At 43.8% G+C, this 27,282-nt stretch overlaps 1 protein-coding gene across 3 annotated transcripts in view; it reads left to right on the forward strand.

Moving 5' to 3' along the window:
• COL5A1 (collagen type V alpha 1 chain) overlaps nt 1-27,282 on the forward strand; it is a 237,398-nt gene that overhangs the window by 61,692 nt on the left and 148,424 nt on the right. For all 3 annotated transcript variants that reach the window (XM_044992343.1, XM_044992342.1, XM_044992344.1), the window contains exons 3-4: nt 514-727; nt 1,402-1,564. In XM_044992343.1, coding sequence (XP_044848278.1) covers nt 514-727; nt 1,402-1,564 — 377 coding nt within the window. The remainder of the gene's footprint in view (nt 1-513; nt 728-1,401; nt 1,565-27,282) is intronic.

The raw sequence follows: 27,282 nt of genomic DNA on the forward strand, positions 1-27,282 counted from the left end.
TTATATAGGCGCCTATTACTCCCGTCCTGATTTTTCACACTTGATGTCTGGTCTCCCTAGGTTAATCACATAATGGCTCCTAATCACAATGAGCTGTGTGATTAGGTGGAGCAGTTGAGCCTTCAGACAAGTCCTCCTCCCGCCCTGCCCCCAGCAAGGACCTTTGTAGCTCCATGTTGTCTGAAGCCATCGTACTGCTCCATTATCGAGTTAGAATCGTGGTGTTGCGGTGGTATCCGTACACAACACTTTGTTGTTTTATAAAGTGTCTTATTACTGGTAATGGAGCTGCTGGGCACATTCCTGTAGCATGCGTTGTCCCCATCTGCAGGTAGCACTGACAAACCTTTCTGCCACGGGCAGCAGTTTGGGGATTGTTAATATGGACAAATCTTGGAAGGAGGCGCAATCGCTGGTAGTTTGTCCTGTGTTCACCGGGTTGCAGAATGTATGAATTGCATGCACACCATCACATCCAAAAGAACAACTAACCCCGTTGCCTTTCTACTTCAGCTTCGGCCTTTCCTGAGGACTTCTCCATTCTGTCCACTGTAAAAGCCAAGAAAGGAAGTCAGTCCTTCTTGATCTCCATTTACAATGAGCAAGGGATCCAGCAGATCGGCATGGAGATGGGTAGATCTCCTGTATTCCTGTACGAAGACCATACCGGGAAGCCAGGCCCAGAAGACTATCCTCTTTTTCGAGGCATTAACCTATCAGATGGCAAGTAAGTGCAGTGTCGTGTATTGAGAACGTGGTGCACGATAAAAGCAATCATCAGTCTATATGATTAGCTATATGAATACCTAAGTGTGTATAAGATGTATGTACTATATATATATATATTTTACCAGTGCTCTGTCTCAGCTAACTGAGCTCTTCCGTTCTGCCATATAAACAACAGGTGTGCAAAAACCCCTTGAACATTAGTGAAATATTAGGCACTTCAGGTCAGTGGGGACTTGTGGCTATAGGGATGACATTCCCCCTGTGCAAAGGGCTTACACAGACCTGTGTGGCACTTAAGGTCCAAGTAAATCACCCGGTGTTGGGCTTAAGGAGGATAGAAGAGGGGGACGAGGGGAAAATTGAGGCTCCACTTCTCCCTCAAATGCGCCCCACAACTGTGCAGGGGAGACTCCCACTCTGAAGGATTAGGAGCCAAGTGGTCCTACCTGATGCCCCAGCCTTGTGAATTCCTCTTTTGGGGATTTAAGTGATGCATGGGCCTTTTACCAGCCCTCTGCCCATCAGTAAATTTCACTCCGATTGGGGACAATGATTGGCCCACAGTTTTATATCAACATCCTTTCATGATCAACTACTTGTTCTAAACGGTTGGCTCATTAATAGAAGCAGAAGGCTCTGTTTAACTAGCTCGCGGGCTGTGTTATTTCACAGGTGGCACAGAATAGCCATCAGCGTACAGAAGAAAAACGTCACTTTGGTTTTGGACTGTAAAAAGAAGGTAACTAAGTTCTTGGACAGAAGTGATCACCCCATCATTGACGTCAACGGCATCATTGTGTTTGGAACCAGGATACTGGATGAGGAAGTCTTTGAGGTAAGACACGGATGTAAGCTGTGGCCTGGGGGTGAGAGGGAGATGCTGTACAAAGCCTTTGGGCTGCTGTTCTGGTTGATGAATGGTTTATAAAGCTCATTGCTGCGACTCATCATGGGGCTTGGTTTTTTTGTTTGTTTGTTTGTTTTTAGCCTAATTGTTAAATCCAGGGTAGGACGTTATTTATTGGATATAATGTCTATTTTAATAGTGATCAGAATTGTGGGCCAGATCTTCAGATGGGCAAATTAGCTGATTCCAATAGAGTGACAGATAAATCTGGCCCTTAGAGTTTTTTTTTTTAATTAAACTGCCTCTGAATCTGGCTTTCACATTCACATGATCCCGTGGAAGGTAAAATTGGGATTTAACTGGCACTGGAGGGTCTTTCTCAAGCAGTGCATGCATTTGAAACTCAGCGGCTAGGCTGAATGCAATGTTTAAGCAGAGTTCAGTAATGTAAAGCCTATAAACTGTCTGTCTGGGCCAGTTGATAGAGTGGCTTCTCTTAAAATCAGAATCTTATCCCACTTGGCTGAGAATCATCACATTTTATAGAGTCCCATTTTAGCCATTTGAAATGGGTTCTGGGAACCTTTCCCCTTGCTTGTCGGTGTCGTTTAAATCAGGCTGCCCTTCCCTTGCTTTGATTCTGGTCAAGAATACAAACAAGGAGTCTGTGTTTCTGCAATTTCAGGACATTGGTTTGCCCTAGTGTGTGGATCAGGGCTCTGACCTTAATAACAATGAGGTTTCCATTCGTTCCTGCTTTGTGTTGTTTTCTCTGGCTTGGAAGTGAAGGCTGAGGAAGGCAATTCCTTGCTTAGCACAGTGCTGCTCTCAAGACTATAAGGCCTGGCTAGGGAGAGGTGCTACTACTTCCATGGGTATGGCCTTGAACCCTGATCTCGTGCCCTAAGACGCAACAAAGCTGCTGCATCGCCAGCCAGACTGAGTGGGTGCCTCCCTTCCCGCCCACAGCCATCGCATTGGACAATGCTAGGTACAGCTGGGTGAATGATTCATGAAGAATTTCAACAAAGTGCTGCCTCTTTTTCCAGTCACAAAGCGTCCACAAGCAGAGAGCGGCTTTCTCTTAGTACTATTAGAAGTTTGAAATTATTGGCCCAGTGGTTTCTGTAAACAATTCTTCGTCTGTGGAATAGGCCTCTGAGCATTTGCTATTCAGGGTTGTGACAGAGGCAGCCAGGCATAGGAGTTTAGTCAGATATTGGGGAGATGGAGATCTGTGATTCTTTCCAGAGTTCGGCAGCTAGACTGATATGTGAACATCACAATAAATCTCAGGCAAGCTGCAGTTTCAGAGATCCTGTCTACTCTTTTGCCTGTATATGTCCAGGAGTATTGGATTCTCATTTGCACAAGTATAAATAAAGAGTAACGCTATTGAAGTCAATGGAGCAAAGCTGTTATAGGTGGATTCAGAATTAGGCCCATTACGTTTTGCAGATCATCCTTCATTAGTTTATTGCATTTGTTTGGAGCTGGAGTTGAGTGCGCTTCATGGAGCAAATTGAGCATTGCATGCAAGGTTCCTGCAACAATATGAATAATTATGGTTCAGTGAAGTCACCTCTAGTCAGCACTGTGCTATCTGTGACTTGGAAAGAAAGTCCTATGGCTGTTTAATGTTACTTACATTTGGAAGGTCTGCTGTAAACAGTGCAAAAATGCATTGACCCAACATCACTAGAACTCAGCTAGAAGAGGGTTATGACTGTATCTCTAACTGCATTAAATGAACAGACATTTCCTGGGAAGATTAACAATTAAAGGGGAAAGTAAAAGCTGGATTTAATGGGCACTGAAGTTGTTTTTTTAAAGTGTTGGATGTGCTTCCAGAAAAAGTCAGTAACCAGACTGAATGCTGCATTTCAGCAGATTTGTTATGTAAAGCAGAGAACTTTACTGGAGACCTGGCCCTGTGCACCTAGTAGATCATAAGAACATAAGAATGGCCGTACCGGGTCAGACCAAAGGTCCATCTAGCCCAGTATCTGTCTACCGACAGTGGCCAATGCCAGGTGCCCCAGAGGGAGTGAACCTAACAGGCAATGATCAAGTGATCTCTCTCCTGCCATCCATCTCCATCCTCTGATGAACAGAGGCTAGGGACACCATTCTTACCCATCCTAGCTAATAGCCATTTATGGACTTAGCCACCATGAATTTATCCAGTCCCCTTTTAAACATTGTTATAGTCCTAGCCTTCACAACCTCCTCAGGTAAGGAGTTCCACAAGTTGACTGTGCGCTGCGTGAAGAACTTCCTTTTATTTGTTTTAAACCTGCTGCCTATTAAAGAAATCAGAGTCTTATCCAAGTTAGGTAAGAAGCTCGCATTTTTATAGGATCTTTTTTCGCCATTCGAAAAGGCATCTCCTCCATTGTTATAAAACCAAACCAAACCAAACCACACCCGACAAACCAACAAAAAACCCACCTGTGAAGTAGCCTGGTGAAAAGGGCTCCTGGGTGGAATTGCATATTCTGTTCCATTTCTCATTAAACTGTAATGGGATCCTCCATGGTAGTCAATTTATGGGCTGTCTGGTGTTGATATGAAACTATGCACAACAGAAGATGAATAGGACTGAAGTCATGAGGTTTTCTTTACTGTCCCAAAAGCTTGACATATCTCCAAACAGCCTGGCTTTAATTGTCAGCTGGAAACGAGATTTCACAGCCACCTTACTAAACAACAAGAGCACACATTTTTGCAGCTGGCAAAGCATTGCCAATCCGCTATCAGCCTTTCACAGGCAGTCAGACATTAGTGCCATCACTGGTAATGAAGTGGCTTTGATTGGAGCAGATTCATGGGACAAACAGACCCAGTGCTCCACTTAGCCAACAGCAAAGGAGGCTGTTTCGATGGTGCCGGCACGGATTGCAATATACATGTACCAAATGATTGCAGACACAGAGAAGCCCAGAACTATTATTATAGCAGAAGAGGACAATTTATCAGAATACAAAAGCCTTCCCCTCAATATATGCTTTTTGTTTATTTTTCCTTTTTGCCTTCTCTGCCTAGCAAGCAAGATATTTCAACATGCACACACAAAAACATCAAGATGCCAATAGCTATAAATTGAATGTAATTAAAAGGTTTCATGAAGGCAGCAGACTGTAACCTAATTTCCTTCATTTCTCAGTAACCTAATTTCCTTCAGTCCATTCTCCCCCTCCCCCGCAAGCTGCAGCTCCAAGCAGAAAGTATGTCTGAAGACAACCTTGGTGTGGGGCAATGGGAAAGAGATGTGAATCATTTAAAAAAAAAAAAGCACATATTTCTAGAAAGTTTCTAATTTCTGGGCCCTGAATCCAGTAACAGAGACTGAAGCTTCTGTAGCTCCTGTAGGTAAATTTTGCAAATCTCAGGGACCTAATAGTAGATTTTAGGTGTTTTCTACAGCTGTGGAGTTTTGTGGCTGTTACAAGTTTGTAGTTTGCACTGGGAACTTGGAATGACCCAGTTAACTGGGAATGGCAGCGTTTGGAGGGCTTAGGGCCTAGGCTGTCTTTGTTTCAACATGGTTCAGTGGAAGCTGAAAGTTAAGGGAGTTCATATCATGTGCTTGTCTGAGTCTTCATTGGGACGAACCAAACTTGAATAGATTTTTGTTTTGGAAGCTGAAATTACTTAACTCAGAGGTGGACAAGGGTCACAAGCAAAGTGGAGCATGAGCAGTGTATTATGAAAAGGGTGACTTTCCATCGCATACTGTGTCAGAGGAATTGGTTTAGGGGAGTTTCACAATATTTCTCTAGCACAGCATTCTTCCAGTGGAAAAATGACTTCCTCTCATTAAAATTCAATCAGTTCCGAGGCTGTGTGGATCTCTCTGTAAAGCCCTCTGAATGCTGGGTAGGCTTGACAAGGGGCCAAGCCCACAGCCAGGCTACACAAGTTAAGTTTTGTGCTGCGATGTTGTTCAAAACAGATATTTATAAATGCTCAGAAATGTCAGGACAGGCCGTCACGCTGGGATTGGAAAGTGGCGGCTGGCCTCATGCTGGGAATGAGAGGATGATGTTATGAGACAGCAAAGAACCTTGCATGAGAGAGAGAAAAGAAATAGCCTATGCAGCAAGATAAATGCTTCTGTTTTTCCTCCTGAACTATAGTAACCAATGTTCCTGTAGCTTCAGTAATACTGAAAAATAGAAGCCATGTTGCCTCTACCTCCCCTGGTGTTTTGTTTGCTAGGGAGAATTTTTTTACATACATTAAAATGCAATGCTTTTTTATTAGACGCAAATCCCTCTGTGAGCCACAGGTTAAGAGCAGAGCTTATTGGAATTCACCCTTTCACCCCAACCCATAAAAAATTGTGACTTTTTTGTGTGAAAAATCCATTTTTTTTGGCTGAAAACCAAACATTTTTATTCAGAAATGCTGCTGTGCGTCCTCACAGTAGTTGTAGTTCAGATGCCTCATGTTCAGATTCCTGTCAATGGAATGAGCTTCCTGGCCAGACCACACTTCCCATGATGCACCCCAATCTCCCTTCTTGGTGGAGCTGCCATCATGCATGATGGGAGTTCCATGGCCTCAGGGAATCCTGTCAGCTCTGGTCTTTGTTTTTTATGTGCACAGATTATGGGGAAAGGGAGAAACTCTGATGTTTGAGGACTCTGATCTGGCCAAATGTTCAATGTTTGGCGCTGATGCTGCTTTCTCAAATGCTGCATTTGTGCACGTACCATGGATAACTGTGTGCACGCTGGGCCAATGCTAGAAGCCCTCATTCAGTTTTTACTTTTTTTACACATACAAGGCTGCCGTGGACTTCAGTGTGAGTTTTGCCTGGGAAGCTTGGCTTTGTGTGCCACTGTACTTTTATGGAATGTTATGCAACAAAGTCCTCAGTGCCGTTGCTTGTGTAGCCCAGAAAGTGTGTGCTGTTGCCAAGGAATTTTCACCTTCCGCAGCAGCCATTGCTGGGTTCGCTGGAGGGCAATGTCCTCTCTGGACTTTTCCTTTCCCGTCAGGCTGCAGGGATTTGGCTGGAATGTTGCCTCACTTGACCAGCCAAGGATTGGCAAGGCTCTGACCTTACCCAGCTGACCGATGGGTTGCATGCTCCAGGATCACCCTGATGGCATTACTCAGAGGGATTCTTTTGTTAGACTTGCCATGTGTTTTGGAAAATCAGCTAAGCTAAGCTGAGGGACCGTGTCATTTTAGTTTTGGAGAACAAGAAACCCTAGGAGGAAAATAAAGTTTATCCCCCATTATTCTGTAAGGTTTATGGCACTAGGTTTCCTTCCCAGAGGTGGCTGTATTACAGAAGTGGATGAAGTGATCCTCGCCCATACACTTCAGGATCTTTCTGAATGAAATGTGCCACAGGATGACATTGGAACCCGAGTACCATGGCCATCAATGGAGTGGATCAGATTAGACAGAAAGAGCATGCAGTGCCTTATGAAAAAGTCCTACAAAATTTAAAAGAAAATGATCATCTTTGTTTAGGTGATTTTGAACCAGTATATAGAATTTAATAAAGAATTGTAACCCTGCAAGAGCGTGCTATTTAGAAGACCGCTATAGGAAGTATATCATTTGCTATTCAATTTGGTGGGCTAGATTCTAACGACACTGCATGATTAGTAATTCAACTACACTGATCAACGTGACTATGCTAGGTGTAACTTCTTGTGAGTACTAAAGAAGTTCTATTTCATAGAATCCTATAGGGTTCATACCTATTAAATTTTGTAGGGCTTTTCCACAAAGAGTATGGTGTTGTTATAACCATTAAACATGCTTTTCTTGTTTTGTCATTGTCTTGTTAGAGTAGATCATAATGTTTGGTTCTCAAGACTTCAGTGCTAAATGAAGTTAGTGGGTAACATTAGTACACAGAAAAGCCCTACATCTATATATGTTGTTGTTAAGCTTAATGTCTTTTACAGTTGGCTTCTCCAGAAACAGAATGAGCTGATTCTGGCCAGCCGAATATTTTAACTGTATCTCATTGGTCCAGTCGGCTCTGTAACACCAACCGTTCCCTTCTCAGGCTGCCAAACACAGTGCACAATAAGTCAGAGGATTTTATGCATCTACGTACCTTGCCCTGCCAAGGCAGGGAAATTGTGAATGGCTGATGCGTGGGGACCAGCAGAAAAATTTGTCATTAGCTAATATCAACTCTTTGTCCTGAGATGAGAGGTGTTGTGCTGCTGATTTTTTGGATGATATTAAAAGGATGGTGCTTTTTATTCCTTTTCCTGTTTTTACTTTTTCTAAGAGTGCTAGTGATATCAAGACATCAGAAATAATGGGAAGACCTTTTGCGCCAGGTTAAACCAGAAAGTCTGGGCAAGATGCCAGATGGGCCTTTAAGGTGTTGAATGTTTCAGGGAGCAGCAAGACGAAAGAAAATAGAAATGTCAGTGTTCTTAGCTGAAACCTTGGTGCTATTCTGCTATCTCATTGAAATGCCAGTTTACCTTTAATCTTGTGCTTTGTTTACACTTAAAAAAAATGACTGCTGAAGTTAATAATCCCTGCTTTAATCTCACTGTATTCATGGTTCCTCGAGAGTCCCTTCACTCATTAGCATTTAGCATTTCAAACTTGAGAGATGTGTCATATTTGAAGATGCTTACCTGGATTATTTTTGCTGCCCAATCTCCCAGGCTGGTAGCTGGCTACTAAATTAACGTGATGGTTTGGTTTGGTTTCCCGCACTAGTGCAATGTGAACTGAGCTATGGAATCCTGGCCATGAAAGCTCACAAGAGTAATTGGCTATCTAGTAGGAAACAAGGTTTAGTGGTTAGAGGATGAGACAGACTCAGGACTCCATGGTGTTACTCCTGGCTCTAACAGGTTTCAGAGTGGTAGCCGTGTTAGTCTGTGTCAGCAAAAACAACGAGGAGTCCTTGTGGCACTTTAGAGACTAACACATTTATTTGGGCATAAGCTTAATTTGTTAGTCTCTAAGGTGCCACAAGGACTCCTCGTTGTTCCAGCTCTAATACTGGGTCTTCAGCAAGTGTGGCACTTCACTGTGCCTCTGTCTTCCCAAATGGAAAATAATAATACTGCTATCCTCACAGCGCGGAAAGGATGGTTAGATCATTAATATTTGTAATCCGAGAATCTCTGGATACTTTCCAGAGGGAAAATATGATGTATAAACAGGGCCCCAGCTACAGGGTTTGTATCGTAGTCAGATCTGGATCCACACTTCCCTAAAGTTTGGGTCTCTTCTGTGTTCCTGTTTGCAACAATCTGTCATGCGAATATGAACGGAAATTGTGATCACAGAGGCAGCACAGTAGGAAAATGTACTTTTCTTTTTAAGTCCAACAACAAAGGCCCAGTTCCTGTAAAGCCTGACATACGTCAGTGGCACCGTTGATTTGAAAGGGTATGTCTGCACTGGAGCCGGAGGCATAAATTCCAGCAGGAGGAGACTGAGCTAGCCCGGTAAAAATAGAGGTGCAGGCATGAGAGCGCAGGCGTTGGGAAGGGCTAGCTGCCCCGAGGATGATCCCATCTGAGACACTAGGCATGCACTTGGATGGAGAGCTCCGCCCACTGCTATTTTTAGTGTGCTAGCTCTGTCGGAGCTAGTGTGGGTATGTCATCTCGAGTGGAAATTTACACCTGCAGATTGAAGTCTAGACATACCCGAAGAGACCCCCAAGCATAACATTGAGCATACGCACACATTTTTGCAGGATTTGGGCCTAATTCAGGGGGCCAAAGGAAACTTGGTCGAACTCGTGCTTATTTGCTTTATATGAGCCTCCGTAGAGGGGTTTTATTTTTTAATCAGAAATGTACTAACCTAAATTTCTCTGTTAGGATGAACCACAGACCCATACTCCGATGTATTTTTCACTACTTCAGTAGACTGCTGCAAGAAGCTAATTTACAGCTCTGGCTACTTGCTTTATTGGTCCTGCCAACTCTGATTTCACCTCTTCTGCTGCAAAGCCTTTAAGGGAATGCGAGGGGAGTCAACATTTAAAGCTACAAGTATATAACATGTCATGGAATGATGGAAAATAAAACATTCTGAGCCAGCCTCTTTATTAAACATATCTATAACTCTCCCTGATCTCCTAGTAATTCATGATTTTAATAGTTGGGTTTCTCTTCACTTGATCCGCTATTGTTGTTTCAAGGGAGCCTTTCTGGTGCAATGGTGTGCTCATAGCATATGGATTAAATCACCAAGTTAGGCTCTTTCAGAGTCGCAGTGGTGCCTAGAAAATGTCAACAGCCATCTGAATGTCTGTCACTGGAAAGGCGCACGATTAACGATGAGGTTTTTGTGCCACAATCCAAGCAATGTTGTCAATCCAATCAAAACCAAAACATGTAATATTTGGCCTCACTTGGGGAGAGTTTACATACAGGATTGCCTCACAGAGGGAAAATGTCTTGTTTTGTCAGTGTATATATAATAGCGAGAGCTGTATACAATGCTAAAGAAGAATTGTGACTTTTGCAAATTGTTTTCTGGTAATGTGGACTTCAGATTACTTGTGTTTGAATACCTAAAGTGACACCATTTCATATTACTTGAATGAGCCTATAAAGGTTAGGCACCTGTGGAAGAGATAGTCTTAAGATTTGGATGGAAACATTAAATTAATTGTCTCTTACTACACACACGTTTGCTCAAACTCTCCATTTCGTTTAGATTTACTGGGAGATTAATGGTTTTGAACTCTGGGCTTAAGTAAAGCTTTGTGATTGACTGAGGCAGTCTGTGATGCACAGGCCTGTCAGTAATGGTCAGAGAATGTCAAGATATAGGGCTTTTTCTTTGTACTTCCTGATTTTGAGTTATAAAATCCATGTGATAATCTGTATAAAACACTCCATGTTGTGCATGTGTGGATAATTACTGCCGCTCTCTGGGGCTCAATTCCTCTTGGCCTTTGTGTGCTTATAGTGCCAGTTGAGACATGCCTTATTGTTCAAGCAGATCATAAAAACACTCTTATTAAGGTATAATAATTAGGTGGTGGATAGTTTTCCTTTTAATGTGGCCAAGTTGTGTGCCTAGCCTAGCAAAATAAGTGATCTTATTGCTATTTTCCTCCTCCCCTCTTCTCTTCTCTTGTTTACTACCCTCACTTGCTGCATTTTATCTTAAACTAAGCCCTAGTCCTTGCAATAAGATCTGCATGGGTGCATTGGTCAGCTGGCATGGATCTCATGTCCATATCAGTGCCTTGGGTGGCAAGGCTCTTCTTCAGGGCAGGGGATGTCTCTTAATGTGTGTCTGTGCAGCACCTGGCACAATGAGGATTCAGTTGTGATTTCTCTTAATGTGTGTCTGTGCAGCACCTGGCACAATCAGGATTCAGTTGTGATTAAGGCCTCACAGTTCAGATCATACTTATGCGTAACTGTAACGACGCATAGAAAGAGAAGGGAAACTTGTCGAGCCGTTAAAGTGCAGAACTGGCAGAGAGGAAATTAGAGCTGGCTCAAAAGCGGGTTGCCACTTTCGCAAAAAATATCAGGAGAAAATTGATTCTTTTTAGTCAGAGTTTGAATGTTCTAAAACATTGGACCAGTGCTAGAGGGAATCGGGCTTTTGTGGAATCTTAGGAAAGTCACCTAAGAAGTCTTCATTCTAGAATGCCCTCCTTAAAGATAGTGATACCTATTGCCCAGGTCGGGGGCAGGCGGTGGGGGAGAGGTCTAATGGCTGACATTTTCAAACGCACCTAGGGGAGTTCTGAGTACAAGCCCCTCTTACATTCAATGAGACTTTTGGGGGAGCCTTTCAAAGGCCCAAATGGCATTTAACTCCCATTGAAAGCCTATGGGAGTTAGGCACCTGCCTGAAAATTTGAGTTTAAAGATCTCCCTGATGCTTCTAACTCATTTTAGTGCTTTGAAAATGTCATCCTAATGCATTAATGTTCTTAGAGTGCTTTAGGGTCCTCGGAATGAAGGTGCTGTAGAAAGCATTATTACCGTATTTATTATCTAAACCAGTGATACTCAGACCTCAGTGGTTCAGGAGCCACAATTAGCAATCAGCATTACCCAAAAGAGCCACAGTAGTGTGAATTCATGGTTTCATTTACTATTTTATATATCTATCTATAGATATATAAACTTTTTCTCACAGCAAAATGACTGACCAAGTATTCTACAGTTGGTTAATAACATGGTAAAAGCATCCTGACTGGTTAATAATTAAATCACACAGGGTTTCAATATGTTCTGCAAAGAGCCGCGGGAGACTCATTAAAGAGCCAGAACTTGGTTGGTTGAGCTCAGTGTCGTTTCTCCCCCTCATTTCTGGAACATGGTATATTTGGCAACAACCTGCCCGCACACTTTCATTTGGAAATTGCCTAATTGGAAAACAAACAAACAAGAACATACTTGGGATAGCAGGAAGTTTAAGCCTTATTTTGCTTCACTAGCAACCTCTGTTGCCCAACCAATGAGCAGCACTGATGAGCTCCAGGCAGTTTGGAGGAGATCCGTACATGTATGTGTGAAGCCTGCTAACAGGGAGGAAGCATGGGGAAAACAGTAATACCATCCATGATGGGGCACAAGAACCTTTACTGCCTCTCCACCTCTGGATAATGTGATCCAGGGTAGGTTAACTGTCCCTGGAGGCCCACCCTTGGGCTGGCCTTTGTCCAGAATTTCCCGAGGTTCAGGATGTCTCCTACTGAGAATCATCTGCCATGTGAAGCTTTCTAAAACGGTTTCTAAGAGTTTACTGGTTTCATGAAGTTAAACTTCATCCTTCAAGACTATTTCTGACCACCAAAGGGATTATGAGACTTGGGCAGCAAAATCCTGTATGTTTATGCCTGACATTTGCCTGGCAGAATACTGCATTTGAACACTGGCTGTTGGCAAAAGATGACATCTGCAGGCTCATTATATTTGATGGATAACATTAGCTTTAGAATCGTTATTCTTTCAGCCTACAGTTTCATTTGTAATCCACTTTGTCCTGTTAATAATATGAGAGAGAGAGAGAGAGAGAAGGTTTAGTCTGTTCCATGGAAATTATGAGATGCAGGATTCTGATCTTCTGCCCAGACGGGATGATGTAATGTTGGAAACCTGTCCCTTTGCAATGACATCATGCCAAGGTTTACAGTGGAGTTTCTGATCTGTATGTCCCTGAGGAGGAGAAGGCAGAAGGGGCTCCTGGAGTGGAAGAAGTACTGCAAAGTGATCTGATGTATTAAAATAACCCTGAAGAAGAGCGCAATTAGAGCATGTTTGGGGTTTTGGAGAGGTCGCTTTTCTCAGTTTCAACAAGGGGTAAAAGCCAAAAGCTCTTGCTGTTGGAACGAGGTTTCCAGCTGAAACTTATTGGCAGCATCACAACATGATACTTAAAAGCTATTGTTGAGAGTAACAACAGAGATAACATTGCTTTAGCCTTAGGGTCAGTGTATGTTTCCCATTTCTGCTAATTTGGGTACCTCATGCTCTGTAGAAGGTCTTGCATAAATTACTTTTATTTGCATTAAATAGAATTTCTGGAGCATAAGCCTGTTCATTGGAGATACTCTCCCTTTTCCCTTACATTTGAAGAAGTGAATGGACCCGTTTAGTGTGCTCACGTTGCTGTGCCTACTCTAAGCATCTGCTACAATCTCCCATGAGCTAATTGCTGGGGAGTTGGGGTTTCTCATTGAGGCAAGAGGAAAAAAAAAGATGAAACGAATAGTTGGGAAGCAAAGGATAATGTACGTCAGCTCAGTCCAGGTATGCAGCAGTGCTTAGGCTGACATGTCTATGGGGCTTTTACCTCTTTGGGTTTTAGTCCAGGGCTCAGATTTTGCAGTGCAGGGCTGAAGGCTTGGTCCTGTGGTGGTTGTGCATACAAAACCTTTTGTTGACTTTAAGTGAAGCCTCCCAGAAGGAGCCCTGCCCTGGGTGTTCTCCCCATTTCAGGCACTGATGGATGGAACAGTAGCTCTGGCACTGAACATCAGGAAGGCTCGTTGTGATGCCAAAATAGTACAGGCTGGTAACTTATCATTGTGGGGTCACATCCTGAGGTATTCCCTCAGGCTAGGTTGTGGTGATGAGAGGACAGCATGGAGCTGCGTTGGCCCAGAAGAAGTACTCGGTTCTTCTCCTTGCACACAGTGGATGTGTAGTGTGCGCCATTAGACTGTCTCTTGTTCACCTGTCCCATGCCCCAGACTAGTGCGGAAGGGACCCCTCCTTGACATGTGGGGAGAGGTTTGTGGGGAGCATGAATCAGCCCCCAGAGTGCAGAGCCTGCTGTTGTGGGAGAGGCCATTGTGCATCCATGCATGTGGGGCTGGGGGTATCTTCTACATGGCCATGCACACGATGGCTTACTTTGTCTGTAAAGAAACTCCCATTGACTTTAAAAGAAGTTTGCCCTTTGTAAGGACTGAGTAAGCATTGGGGGCCCGATTCTTCCCTGCCTTGCCCCAGCATTGAATTCATTTATACCAGTGAAAGTGGGTATAAGATGCACCCATTCTGATCAGCCAGCATTTCATACCTGTGTTGCACAGCTGTAGATGAATTCCCAAGGGACATAGCAGGGAAGAATCAGAATGTAGACTACTGTTGGCTTAAATCCTACACTTCTGCATTAAGCTGTGTTGGTTTGTTCCAGTGTAAGGTTTCTTGAAAGTAGTAATTACCTTGTAACAGCATTCACTGTATGTGATGAGGAAGGGAGCACACACCAGCAGTTTCTTATGCAAAAGACATTTGATCGTAACAGTACACATGGAGTGAAATCCTGTCTCCTTTCTCGCTGGATCCTGATGTAAGTAACCACCCACTGAAACAAGGACTGAGTAAAGACATCAAGTTTTGATCCAGCATAAATAAACTGTGCTTGTAAGAGCCTCTGTTAATTGACAGTGTTCTGCCCACTCCCCATTCATTTTGGTATGAACAGATGAAACACATGTTCATTCCACATGGTGGTTTTTTTTTTTTAAACAGTCTGGGCTCCTTGCCAAAACGCAAAGGAAAATCATCGACCGCTCCAGACATCCCTAGCGTGCAGGTGTATTACTTACTCCTAATGGAGACAGTCAGAATCGAATGTATATGTTTGCAACAAACACACCACCCCAGAGATGGGAGCTGGAAGGAGATATTCCTAATGAGTTGTGCAGAAGATTGGAAGGAGCTCGTTCGGGTTTTTGTTGTGTGCATGTGTTTTCTGAATCAGCTGCCTCCAAGAAACATGGGAAAAAATGGCTCTAGCTGAGCTTGTTGTTTTCAAAGTGTAGCCACATACTGGTCACAGATGAGGAGGTTCATGGCTGCTGCAGTGAAACATACATAGAGATGAGAGAATCACTGGTGGTGAATAATATATTTGCTGAATTTTGCCTTTTTCTCCACTTGGAATGTCTGCAAACAGCAATATTTTCCCTGGAGTTTATGCATCATTTGAACAAAATTTTTTCTGCAAATGTTGATGACTCGTTATCCCTTGCTGTTCTGTATATTGAGATCTGAGCTGTGGTACATAGCCATGATTCACCGCATAAGTCACATGGCAATATTTATGTTGGATGTCACTTTTATAACCAGATTTCTGATGTAGATTTACAAAAGTGCTTTTCTTGAGTTTTCAAGCCTGCAAACTAAAAATGCTCTTTTTGGATGAGATTCACCATGTGTAGAAAAGTGTATGCATTGCTTAAGTCCTGTTCTCACTGGTAGCTCAGGTTCTAACCAGGATTAGATGTTTAGCCAGGGGGATATCTGTTGATATGTGCAGGGCTGAACATTGCCAAGTTTAAATGGGACTTAAGGGATATTTGAGCCTTGATGCAAGCCCACTGTACAGGGGTGAATTTCTCCCTCAGTGGACATTAATGCTGCTGAAAGTTGATTGAATGAATATTTGTGAACACCCTAAAGGGAAATCATTTAAAAATTCAAATGAATATTCCTGGAATCTCCTTCTACCCTCCCCTGTGTTAACTTAGCTGTAAATATACACTCCTATCTCTGTCTGCTGGAAAGCACTGGCCAAACTTGCACCAATAGTTGAAATCATAGCAGCATCTTCTCTTAGGATGACCACAGGTCCCGATATTATAGGGACAGCCCTGATTTTTGGGTCTTTTTCTTTTATTGGCTCCTATTACCCCCCACCCTCTGTCCCGATTTTTCACATTTGCTGTCTGGTCACCCTATCTCCTCTGTTGGTGGCCACAGCAGATGCTCTGTGCTGAGCACTCTGTAGTTAGGTGATAAGCCCCTAATATGCGTCAGAAAAAAATTCCTTCCTGACCAGAACTTTTGCAATCAATTCAACTCTGAGCATGTGAAGAGAGAGATCCCCCTGGCTAAGCGTCTAATCCTCTTTATAGCCCGATATAACTTTGGGAGCCAACTTTCCCCCCACCCTCCTTTAATCCGGGAAACTGGATTCTGTCCTTAGCTCCTGGGGCAGAAAATTCAGAGAGCTGATTAAAAGCCTCTGTGTAGATTTAGAGCTTGATCCTGTGCATGCATAAACTCAAGGTAACGAGTGATGATCAAGCCAAGGGAAACCCATCCTGCAGGGAGGAGAGTGCTGCTGTATAGCTTCCGAATTACTCCTGTAATAGCAGGATTCCAGCCTCAGAGGGGAGCCGGTAGCTAAATGCCTCATTAGTGTGATGAGGACCTCACTCAAGCCCGCATCTCCTGAGACAGGCCCATGCCCCACCCCTTTATAACCTGACGTTCATGAATGCCAGGGTGCAGGCTGGAGGTTCACAAAGGACATTGCCTGGTGCTTACCCATATCTGCCCCCTCGCGCTTGCCCCTGGGGTGCACCGTCCTTGTTCTCTCTGCTATGTGCCATGCAAGGAGTTGAAGGGCCAATGATCTAGTGCTTAACTGTATCTGCGTCAACACGTAGCCTTTGTTGTTGCTTGTGATGCAGTGTAAAACCCTGGCACTCCCAGCTGTGCAACACATAAACACTTGCACAACCCAAGCCCTTAGTATCACTCCTCCCCCACCCCGTCCCCTCCAAAACACCCACCAGATAGTGATTTTAGGGGTGGGAGGGAAGGAATAAGTGAGCGAGGTCTAGCCTGCTGCCAGCATTATGGATCCACCGTTTGCAAAGTGGCTACAGGCCCAGACACTGGGGAGTTTGAGGCTTTCCAAAAGCAACCACTGGCTTCAGACCTGTCTGAGGACTTTGCTGGGTTTTAATATTGCTGTGTGGGAAGTTTTAAAGTCTTGGAAAAAAAATCAAACCATTTGGCTCCATCCATCCACTCTCCCATAGCTTGTAGCATGGCCGCTCCTGACACCTTAGCAGCGAAGCATTCCCTATCGCACAAGAAGAGCGCACCGAGCACCCGGGAAACATATCAAGATGTTTTCTGGCAGTCTTGGGTGGGTTTTTTTCCCCCACACACATAACCCAACCCAACTCAGCTCTTGCGTGACTCATTGTAAAAGAATGTCAAAACAAGTGTAGGGATTTTAATTTGATTTGTTTTGGCTAACGGGAACATAGGAAACTGGGAATCAGATGCCATGGAGCAGTCACATTTGTATTGAAACACAGGCCTGAAACAACCTGCTGTGCTAGGGAGAAAAATTCTCCCATTGCCTGGTAGGTTGGGTTTTTTTAACTGTGTGGTAAATGGATGACAAGGGACCTGAGGACTTGTATTGAGCAGTGTTAGTTGGGGGTTTGGTAACTAAACTCAGCTGACAACGATATTAACCTGGCTTAACTGGTTGTGGCGGATGAGAACATACTAGGTGAAATCCATTTTTTAAACTGTTTGTGACAGACACTGTCTACTCTATTTGAAAATGTTGTTTGCAACAAACCATTGTCACATCATTTATTCCAGACAAGCATTGGTTGGGGTGGTTGTTTGCAACACCTGAGAGGAGGTCTGTAGCTCAGGTCCAGCTGAACAGTCATGGGAGCTGTAATCTGTGATGGTTTTCCCCTAGTATGGACAGCATCTGCATCAGTGTTGCTGCTCCTCCTATCCTCATTCCCCAATGCTGTGCCTTGTCTTTGGCTTCAGCAATAGTACTGGGCATTATGGGATAGCTCCAGGAATCTCAGAATGCCACGCTATACCCGTAATTACAAGGCAAACTGTATGTTAATGCATGAAAATAGTTCTGTGAAAAACAATGAGGACTGCAGTTTGAAACGTTTTTCAAAATGGACTAAATGCTACCCCCAGAAGGATTGGTGTAAGACAGTAATACCTGTGTGAAACTGGAGTAATGCAAGTCTGAATTATACAATATTGTTGAGATCCATATAGCCGGTGGTGAACAACTACTCTCAAGTCTTCTCTGGTCTCTCATGGCCTCTCTTGTGTCTGCTTTTTGGGTGACAGGGATATTACACCTTTCCACTAGCTATGGCAGTGATGGGTCTGTGAGTCTTTTCCCCCCTCCAAACATCCTTGCTTTTCCTTATTTTTTCTTTTTGAGCTCCCACCCTAGCCCCTTCATTAGCTTTTCACCTTGAGATTTCACATCTGCACGATGAAGCATATCTCACGTGCAAATATGTTAGCTAGCATTAGGCCAAATCCTGAGCTCCTTTTTCAGCGCTTATGTAAAGACTCTGAGCAGCTTTTCCCTGCTGTGCAGATACAGTCCACACACCACAGAAAGTCCAAATTCCCTCCTTTCCTGGGGGCTGGTCTTTGTGCACCAAGAAAACAATAAGATAATATATATATATTAGTCTTCTCTTCAGGATTGACTGCTCCTATGGCTCCTCTCTCAAGATTGCTCAGCCCACACCCTAGTTCCTCTCTCCTCTTAGCTATTCCCAATGTTTCTTATATCCAGCTGGGGGGTAATGACCTGCTTCTGTGAGTCAGCAGAAGCCATTTAATCCTTTCCTAGCAGGTCAACACCTCCTCACAGGTTGGGGTATTTCAGGCAAACACTGCTACCCTGTTACCTAGGTCTGAGTAAAAACTGAGCGATGACCTCTGCTTTGGCCCCTGTAAAGCATCAGCAAATCTTCAAACCCATAAGTTATCCCAACAACTTCTTTTTTTATTATGTACTAGCCTCTGTGTAAGAGTCCCACTTACAGTGAGCTCCCATATTCAGCTTTGTGTGGATGGTGTCGCTAGCAGAATCTGATCTGCTCCCTAATTTCCATAGACTAAAGGAAAATTAATCAGTATAAAACTGAGGCCAGGAAATGCAATCAGTCAGAATGGAGCTAGAGGATACATGTTGTTCACCGTATTGCCTGGGACAACGTGTGTGGTAGCTTGTAACAAGAGAGATTTTGCTTCCCAAATTGTCCTTCCCTTATAATTTACGTGCATGTAATGTTCATGCCATAATTGGGAAATAAAATCTATAGGAAAGAGGCAGCTGTTGCTTGGGTTACTAGCAGCTTATTTGACTTGGATACTGAGTAATCAGCATTCAGCCCAAGACTCGCTGTAGACCAGTGACATAAAGTGATTAATGGAATGGTAAAGAAAATATAGAACTTGAGTATGTGGTCAGGCGCTGCAGGACCACAAGAAGCAATTTAAGGCCGGGCAGCCTTTGGCAGCCTTTGGCTGTAATTTGGGCTCATTTGGAGTTTTCAGAGGCTGCCTGCTCCCTCAAGGTTGCTTCTCCTCTCCAATGAAAACTTTGCAATTTCCTTAGTTCATAATAGAATTGTAGCCTGGATAAAATCTCATTATCGAGAAAGACCAAACTGATTCCCTCAGCAAAACACCGCAGACAGCAGGGTGCCAACTACAACATCCAGCGCGTTGAGTCAGAGTGAGCTGTTCCCTGCTCCAAAGAGCCCGACCAACGGAAAGGGAGGCCGTATGCCTGGGGAGCACCAGAGATGGTGGCGTCCAATGAGTTCCAGGTAACCCTTAGGTAAGGCTTTGGTGGAATGATCAAGGGCTTGCGCTCCCAGACCCCAGGCAACCCTGATGTTCAAACTAAACCATTTTTGGAGGTTGGAAAATGTTTTGGACAATTTCGCTTCATCACTTTTCACATTCCTCCGGGTTTGCTAGCTCTGTTCAGGCCAGAGTCAGGAATGGAAGTGCCTTGAGAAGGGTCACTCATGTAGTCATTTCCAGTCCAGTTAGACACAGGAGCTACGAAAAAGTTGGAGAGTTTGTTCGCATGGGACGCTCAGCCGAGTCTTTCAGACTCAAGGGTTCTGATAGCCGGAATCTCTTTGGGGCTGTGACCATCTCTTTGTTCGGTGTCTGGACAGCACCAAGCACAGTGGGTCCTGGTCCGCGACTAGGGCTCCTGGGTGCTACCGCACTACAAATAATATGAAATAATAACGCAGGCTTTTGGATGCTCACCCGAGTAAAGTTTGAATTGAAGTTGCAAATTTGTAGACGTTCAGCTGTCACTATCTGGCACCAGTACAAGATACACTGTTCAGTTTCTGAGCAACGGCCAAACTTCCCCAGTTTGGACAGGACCCTGAATCACAACATTCAGATGTCAATCTGGATCTTCAGAAAGTGCCAGGAGCTTTGGACCAGGAATTCCAGTTTTCACTCTTTCTTTCTTTAGGTCCATGAGTGGCTCTCATCACTGCAGGACCAGACAGGTGGACAACCCTCTTTCTAAAGATGAGTCTGAACAGCAAGTTCAGAACCGGATCTGAACTTCCCCAAAGTCAGAGCTGTTGTTCAAGTTCAAGCTCATCTTTGGTGCAGTGTCCTCTCCTGGGCCGTTGCCCCACGGCTCAGAGAAGCAAAACAGTGACACGTTGAAGGGTTTGACAGTCACAGGGGCTACTGATTGAGTTGGCTTTACATGCTAACCCGTATTAATCCATTTGAGGACTAGATGGTGGGGCATGAAGAGACGACAGTGTACCACCCAAGAATATTCCTCCACCTTGCATGGCTCCTTCAAGGCCCTGATACAATAGCAGACCCTATAAGCAGTCCCGACCCCCAGTTTCAGAACCCCTGGGGTAAACTGATCTGGGAAGATGTGGGGCTGGATTTGCAAGGGCTCAGCACCCAACATTTGGGCCGGATTTACAAAAGAGTTTGGTTCCCATCCAGGCAGCTAAATAAGGGCCAGACTTTAGGGCTTAGCAGCCAGCAGCTCCCATTGTGACACTTGTGGCTGCATTTGTCGTTCATTAGGCACTGGTTGGATCTATGCAGAGAGAACCAGGAAGTGGTCTTTTGGGGAAGGTCAGGGATGAAGTAATGCAAGCCAGTGCTGAGTTAAGGACAATTATTTCTTAATGAAATTAATTACTGGAACAGATTACCAGAGGATGTGGTGGAGTCCCTGTTTCCCAGAGTCTTTACCTCAAGATCAGATGTCATTTTTAAAAGGTATCTTTAGTTCACCCACATGTTGTTGGTCTGGATGAAGGAGTTGCTAGGTGGAGTCCTCTAGCCTATGTTATGCAGCAGATCTGATGAGACAATTCCACTGATCCTTTCTGGCCTTTAGACGGATATGTGAAATAACGTACATGTTGACAATCAAGCATTAGAGTGGGATAAAACTAACATAGAAAAGAGGTGTGTGTGTGTGTAGGGATATGTCTTCTCCCTCCAAAGAAACATTTACGAATGAAAACCAGCTGATATAGCAGCAAAGAGTCTTGTGGCACCTTATAGACTAACAGACGTTTTGGAGCATGAGCTTTCGTGGGTGAATACCCACTTCGTCGGATGCTCATGCTCCAAAACGTCTGTTAGTCTATAAGGTGCCACAAGACTCTTTGCTGCTTTTACAGATCCAGACTAACACGGCTACCCCTCTGACAGCTGATATAAACCTTTAATTGATGGATACTGTCTGTGATAGACATGAAACTAGGATGTTGTTTTAGCATTGGCCATTGTTCCATCTTTTCCTCTTCCCCTCTCTTCCTCTCGGCTCTGTTAACCTCTAGTTAAAGTACGGACAGATCATAACAGACAAAGATATCCATTCATTTTGTGCCATTTATTTCTCAAAGGCCTGTTTTTTTTTTTTTTTGTTAGTTAGAAGTTGGACAGCAGAAGGTCAAACGGAGACAGTCCTCCTTTTATGTAAACGTCTGCCACAAATGTGCAGATTATCAGTTAATTTCTCTTCAACCATCGTGAATGCACGTTTTTGTAGGTAAACCCGCCCATGCAGCCGTTGCCCCAACAACACCGACTTGCAGCTAGTCCAGGGGGAGGTGGGGCTCATTGCAAGAACAAAGCAATTAGCAGCTGATCTGGGATGTCAGGGCTGGAGTTGCTGCACTACAGAGCTCTTATTGCTGCTTCATGTGTGTGCTGCCTTGGGGTGCCTGTTTCCTGATGAGTGGGAGGCTCCCCTCTCGTTTTCCATGCCCCTCCTGGAGAGGAAAATGAAAATCCCGCATATCTGACAGCAATTGTGTATAATAAGTAACCTTATGTAGTAAGATTGCTTCTCATTGTGATAATATTGTGGTAGTGAAAACGATCACAAAGACACTGTCTGTCCCAGAGAGCACACAGAGTCTACAATTTGGATGGTACACAACAGGTGAATATACGGACAAAAGAGGAGAAAAATAGTTTGGAGGACAAGCTAATACTAGGGACGAATGCATTTGCATAGTACTTTAGTAATCACAGTGGTCGCAGTAGTCAGAAGTGATCACCGGCCTAGCCAGTGGTTAATGTAACCATTTCTGGCCAGACTGGGTCAGACCAAAGGTCCATCTAGACCAGTAACCTGTCTTCTGACAGTGGCTAATGCTGGATTCTTCAGAGGGAATGAACAGCCCAGGCAATCGTCAAGTGGTCCATCCCCCGTCAAAGAATCTCAGAGTACTTTGCCAAGATGAATAAAATGCATTAGTCCCCTTTTCGTGGATTTAGAAACTGAGGCACGGGAGAGGTGATGGGGTGTATTTCCAGAAAAACTACCTCCTTTTCACAAGGACTGACATCCCATTAATTTTCAGACTCCCATTGGGAGTGGGTACAGAAGCACCCAGATGCCATCAGAAAGGTTGGTTTCCTCATGGGATTTTTTGGATTGACCAGAAGCAGCAGGTACTAGAAAATCTCATCCGACAGGTAGCCTGTGAGATTTCCTATCCAGTTTCGGAGACCCAAGAGGTTCGGGGAGTTTTTAGAAATGTCTGAACCCTGAAAAGGTTGGTGTTTGCCCATTTGCTGCTTAAGAAGCACGTGTGTGGGTTGTGGCAGTGGCTGGAGAAGAACAGATATGAAGGCATTGCCTTCGCCGCCCCCAAAAGGTGAGTGTTTACAGTGAGATGACGCAATCTAGCGATCTCACTATAAAATCCTAGAGGAGACCAGGCTGTGAAATTTTCCCTGCAGAGTAGCTATGTGAGATCACTCCGGGAAGGTGAGGGAGACTTTAGACCTCACTTAGTTACAGTGAGGTGAAGACTACCTGTGCCTTGTATCCACTGGGATGTTACTGTGCAATAATTAACGTAGATTACCTACGTCACTGTAAAAAACACCACCTTTGGCAGGGAAGACTTGGCTGAGAGGCGTGTGGAGGGGCACTGCAGCTTGCCAGTGCCCTTGCTGGAGCGGCACTGATGTCTGGGTTGTTTTTGTTGCTCATTTTTTCTCTATCATAAATCAGTCTTTGGTTCAGTGTGGCAGAAGTTCCGTGCTTACGAAGCAAAGATTTATACTCTGGTTTATTACATATTTATGAGCTTGGTGAAATCCTAAGAAATCGTCTGCGAATATGATTTTGAATGTTTTCCCTTGCTGCCTGTAATAGTATTAATGCCCTTCCTGTGTTCACTTTCTATAAAGGTTCTCATAAGCAAGCAGGAATGTTTGTGGAAACAGTGATCTTTTGGCAAATATTACAAAATATAGTTAGAATTTTTTTTTTCAGATTTGTTACTTGCAAGTATTTGTAACTGTAATCTGTTTAGATTATCCAATCAGGGAACAGGAATTTACCATGTGACTATGCATCCAATCAAAACAGCTCAGAATGTCAAATATTTACAAAGAACTGTTTGCAAGCAAGCTACTGAACAATAATTATTCATAGATTATTTTGCAAATAAATCATTTTGAATAGCTAATAACTTAAAAAAAGAAAAATATGGCCTAAGGTGCATAAACTGCCAAGAGAGATCTTGAATTTCTTAAATAAATGATTTGTTATAAATTGTTATTCATACCTAGTTCTATAAATACCTAGATGGATTGTGTTCATTAAGCTTTCTATGAACTTCAAAATCCAGTTTCAAAGCATCTTTAAAGATTCATTTAGAAGGTTCGCTCCAGATTTATATTGTTACAGAATAAACATTTACAACCTATCCAGAGAAATATATGTGGTGGTGGTGTCAAAAGGTTATGTCGAGGTCAGAGCTTAAGACGATGATGGCTGAACATACAGTGACTATGAGGCCACTATTTATAGAGGCACATGCTGTAATTTGTCTTTGTGGAATATGACATAATAGAAGGCTTTTGATTTGAAGTCACAAAATGAAAAGCTTGAGGGCAAAAATCACAATGCTACAAACTGCTGTGCGGTCTTATAGAAAAACTGGTGATTGGAAAGCCAAGGACAACTAGAAGTCTATTGTGATGAGTTAGATAATTCATTCTCTCTGATAAACAAAGGCTAGTTTGAGGTCACCTGGATGCTGATGTGCTATAAGAGACAGATTATGTACAGATGTACAAAGAAGTGCATGTATGTTAGTGCTATGGGTGCATGTCATGCTGTGTTCTGCGAGTTTCCTATGAGATTGTGTGGCCTGTAAGGGACAGATCTCTGAGCATTTGGTTGATGACGCATATAGGCATCTGGATGTTTATCCAGTCCTCTCAGGCCTGGAAAACTCTGGAGAACGGTGTGTTAAGGCTGAGCTGCTATGAGAACCACTCATCTTGTGGTACTTCTGCTTCAGTCTGTTGTGGGAACGAGAACTGGCCGAGGCACTTGTGAAATGAAAAATGCTTTAAAAAATGTATCTTTGTTCTGATGGATGCTTTTTCCTTTGTCACAGTGCTAAACACCTCTAGTAAAGTACCCCTTATGTTGGTTTTTTTGGTATGCACAGACCGTGTAAAAACTTGGGTGTTGATAGTGTGATATTGTATGTATCTGGCTGGGATTCTGGATCGCTTCTTTGGTGATGTGTCCCCTTGAACTTCCTTGCAACGCCAAAACCAGGTAGCTGTTTTAAAGGTGTGTGTGGTGATAGGGCACCTCACAGCAAAGAGATGCTGTGTCATAACAGTTTTGCTACTGCTACCCATTCTGGCAAAAGGTCGAGGATTTGATTATACATGGATGGTCCAAGGCATGAAAGGGTCAATTAATTAGTCAAGATTTGATGCAAAGGGAACATACAAATATCAGGCCTATAAAGGACCTAGTCTGTTTATGATGCTTGCATCTTGCATATTCCAGATGACCTGGCATCAGGCACACTGACGTGCGTGCAGTTTTGCCCATCTGGCCCTGTCTGCAGGGTCTGATCACTTGTTATCCCAGCTCTTTTCAGAACCAGGCTTCCTGCTTTTCAGCCATAACAGAAAATAAAGCTTCTGAACAGCCAGGTTCTATGTCACGTTCACGGGAGGTTTGGTACAGCCAGAGAAAACTCAGAATCACTTATGGAAGGGTTTCCTTCAGCCAGGTTTTTTTCTCCAGAAATAGAAAGAAGAGCTTTGCCAAGCCTGCAGCTTGAAAATCAACCAGGAAAGGAGCTGGTTCTTCCAGCCAGGTCTGTGTCCTGGGACAGTCTACATCAGATTTTCCATCCCACACGAAAGCCCCATGGGGCTTCGGTAACTCATGCTAGATGAGCTGAGGCACAGTTCCCCTCCTGGGCATGTTTCCTGGCCATTTCTGCATTGAAGAGAGACAGCTAAGCCATTTTCTTTTCTCAGGGAAAGTATTCATCATGGAAGGAGGTTTGCATGCTCTCTTTTGAACAGGTGAGCATCACCTGGGGATGGATCCCAACTGGTCAGAGGAGATGAGAATGGATCTGTGTGGATCTTGGAAAGGGAATGGATTCTCCCTGGAGTTTGGCTATTGCCTTTGATTGGGTGGTTGTTGTCCCTTGCCACTTGACCAGAGGGTCTCACTATAACCAAGATACAAGCGAACTTGGTTTAGTGCATTGTGGGGATGGAAGGAGTGCGATACCAGAAGCAGATTTTCTGGCTTGGCATTGTGTCAGCAGTGGGTGAGACAAATCTCACATGGAAAATTAGAACCTGGTTTGGGAGACCGGTGAAGGGACAGGTAAGTGTTTCTCCTCTAGGTAGGTTTAAATCTGGCCTGTTTCAGTATGAACTGAAAGTTGTTATCATCTGAAGCATGTTTAGCAGCCCGTGTGAAATAGGCTTAGAGATATCAGTCCAGTGCCCTGTCGGCAGGTGGACATCAAACCATCACATCCAGCACTGACTGATGTCACCATGGCTGGCCATCCTGGCATAGAGGGCAAGGAGTAGATGCAATAGGATGCCATCAGATGGTCGAGGGACATCTACATAGAACACATCACTGGACATTGGCAATACCAGGAGGGATGAGCTGGAGTGCTGATGAGAAGCGCAGTAAGGAAAGTAACTGAAAGACTTCCCTGATAGATGGTATTTCCTAAATGGACAACCTACCCTAATTCTCAATTACTGAGGGACAATCTCCACTCATTGATATGTTTTGCTTTCCACAACCAAATCCCTGTACAGCTTCTCATGAGTATTGTACCCGAATACTTGGATGCTAATATCTAAACTGCATTCTTAAACGTATTCACCTAAATTTGGGTTATTGCTGATTATGCACCATATGTATCATATGGCTTTTAAAAACAAACTCTGTATTTGTGGATAATCTAAGCACAGTACCCAGATGTACAGACACTCTTTTCTCAACTTATGTATTATATAATTTTTGTTAAACATTAGCTTTAATAAAATTTTTAAATAGGGAAACGGAATTATCCTCTCACTTTTACAGGGGTTTCCTCCAGATCAGAAGTGAGGCAGCATGCTCCGCAGTTGTGCCTGTTGTGCCATATTTGCCCTGTGGTTAGCTTGAGGAGTCTGATCCTCTGGGCTGTCAATCTGAGACACAGGGAAGTGCCTGTGCCTGAGAGTTGCAAGATGGCAGGATGGTGCTTCATCTGTTCCCTAGATACCACGGTGCTTGCAGCAAGCAAGTCACAGTGCATGTTAGGGAAGAGTCTGGCAAAGGATATTTGCAACCTCAGACATGGATTGGGTGAAGTGGGGAATCCAACCTGCCAAGGATGTGGAACTGACCTTGAGGCTGGCAGCTCATCTTGCCAACATGAAACGGTTAGAGGGGTCCAGCATTCCAGGCAAAGGATCCGGAGCAGGGTCGGAGCACTGTCATCCTGTCCTGTGAAAGCACTTCCTGTAACTATACTCAAGCTAGATTAGGTTCAGTCTCCTTGGACATGAAACACCCTTGACATTCCAGTGGGAAACTTGCACTCTGCTCTAGGGGAAATGTGGTAATGCTCTGTAAACACGCTGAGATAGTTTTGCTTGACAGGTGGTGGTCTCCACAGGAAGAGACAAGGCATGAGATAAGGCTTAAGACCTTGATTCAGGAAAGCATTTAAGCATGTGTTGAACCATAAGCACCTGCTTAAGCACCCTTCTTGAATAGGTATGCTTTCCTGGGTTGAGAACCTAAATGATTAGGAACTAGGAATTTCTAAAGGCTCCAGTGTGTGT

Source organism: Mauremys mutica, chromosome 18 (genome assembly GCF_020497125.1).
Source record: "Mauremys mutica isolate MM-2020 ecotype Southern chromosome 18, ASM2049712v1, whole genome shotgun sequence".
Classification (NCBI taxonomy): domain Eukaryota; kingdom Metazoa; phylum Chordata; order Testudines; family Geoemydidae; genus Mauremys; species Mauremys mutica.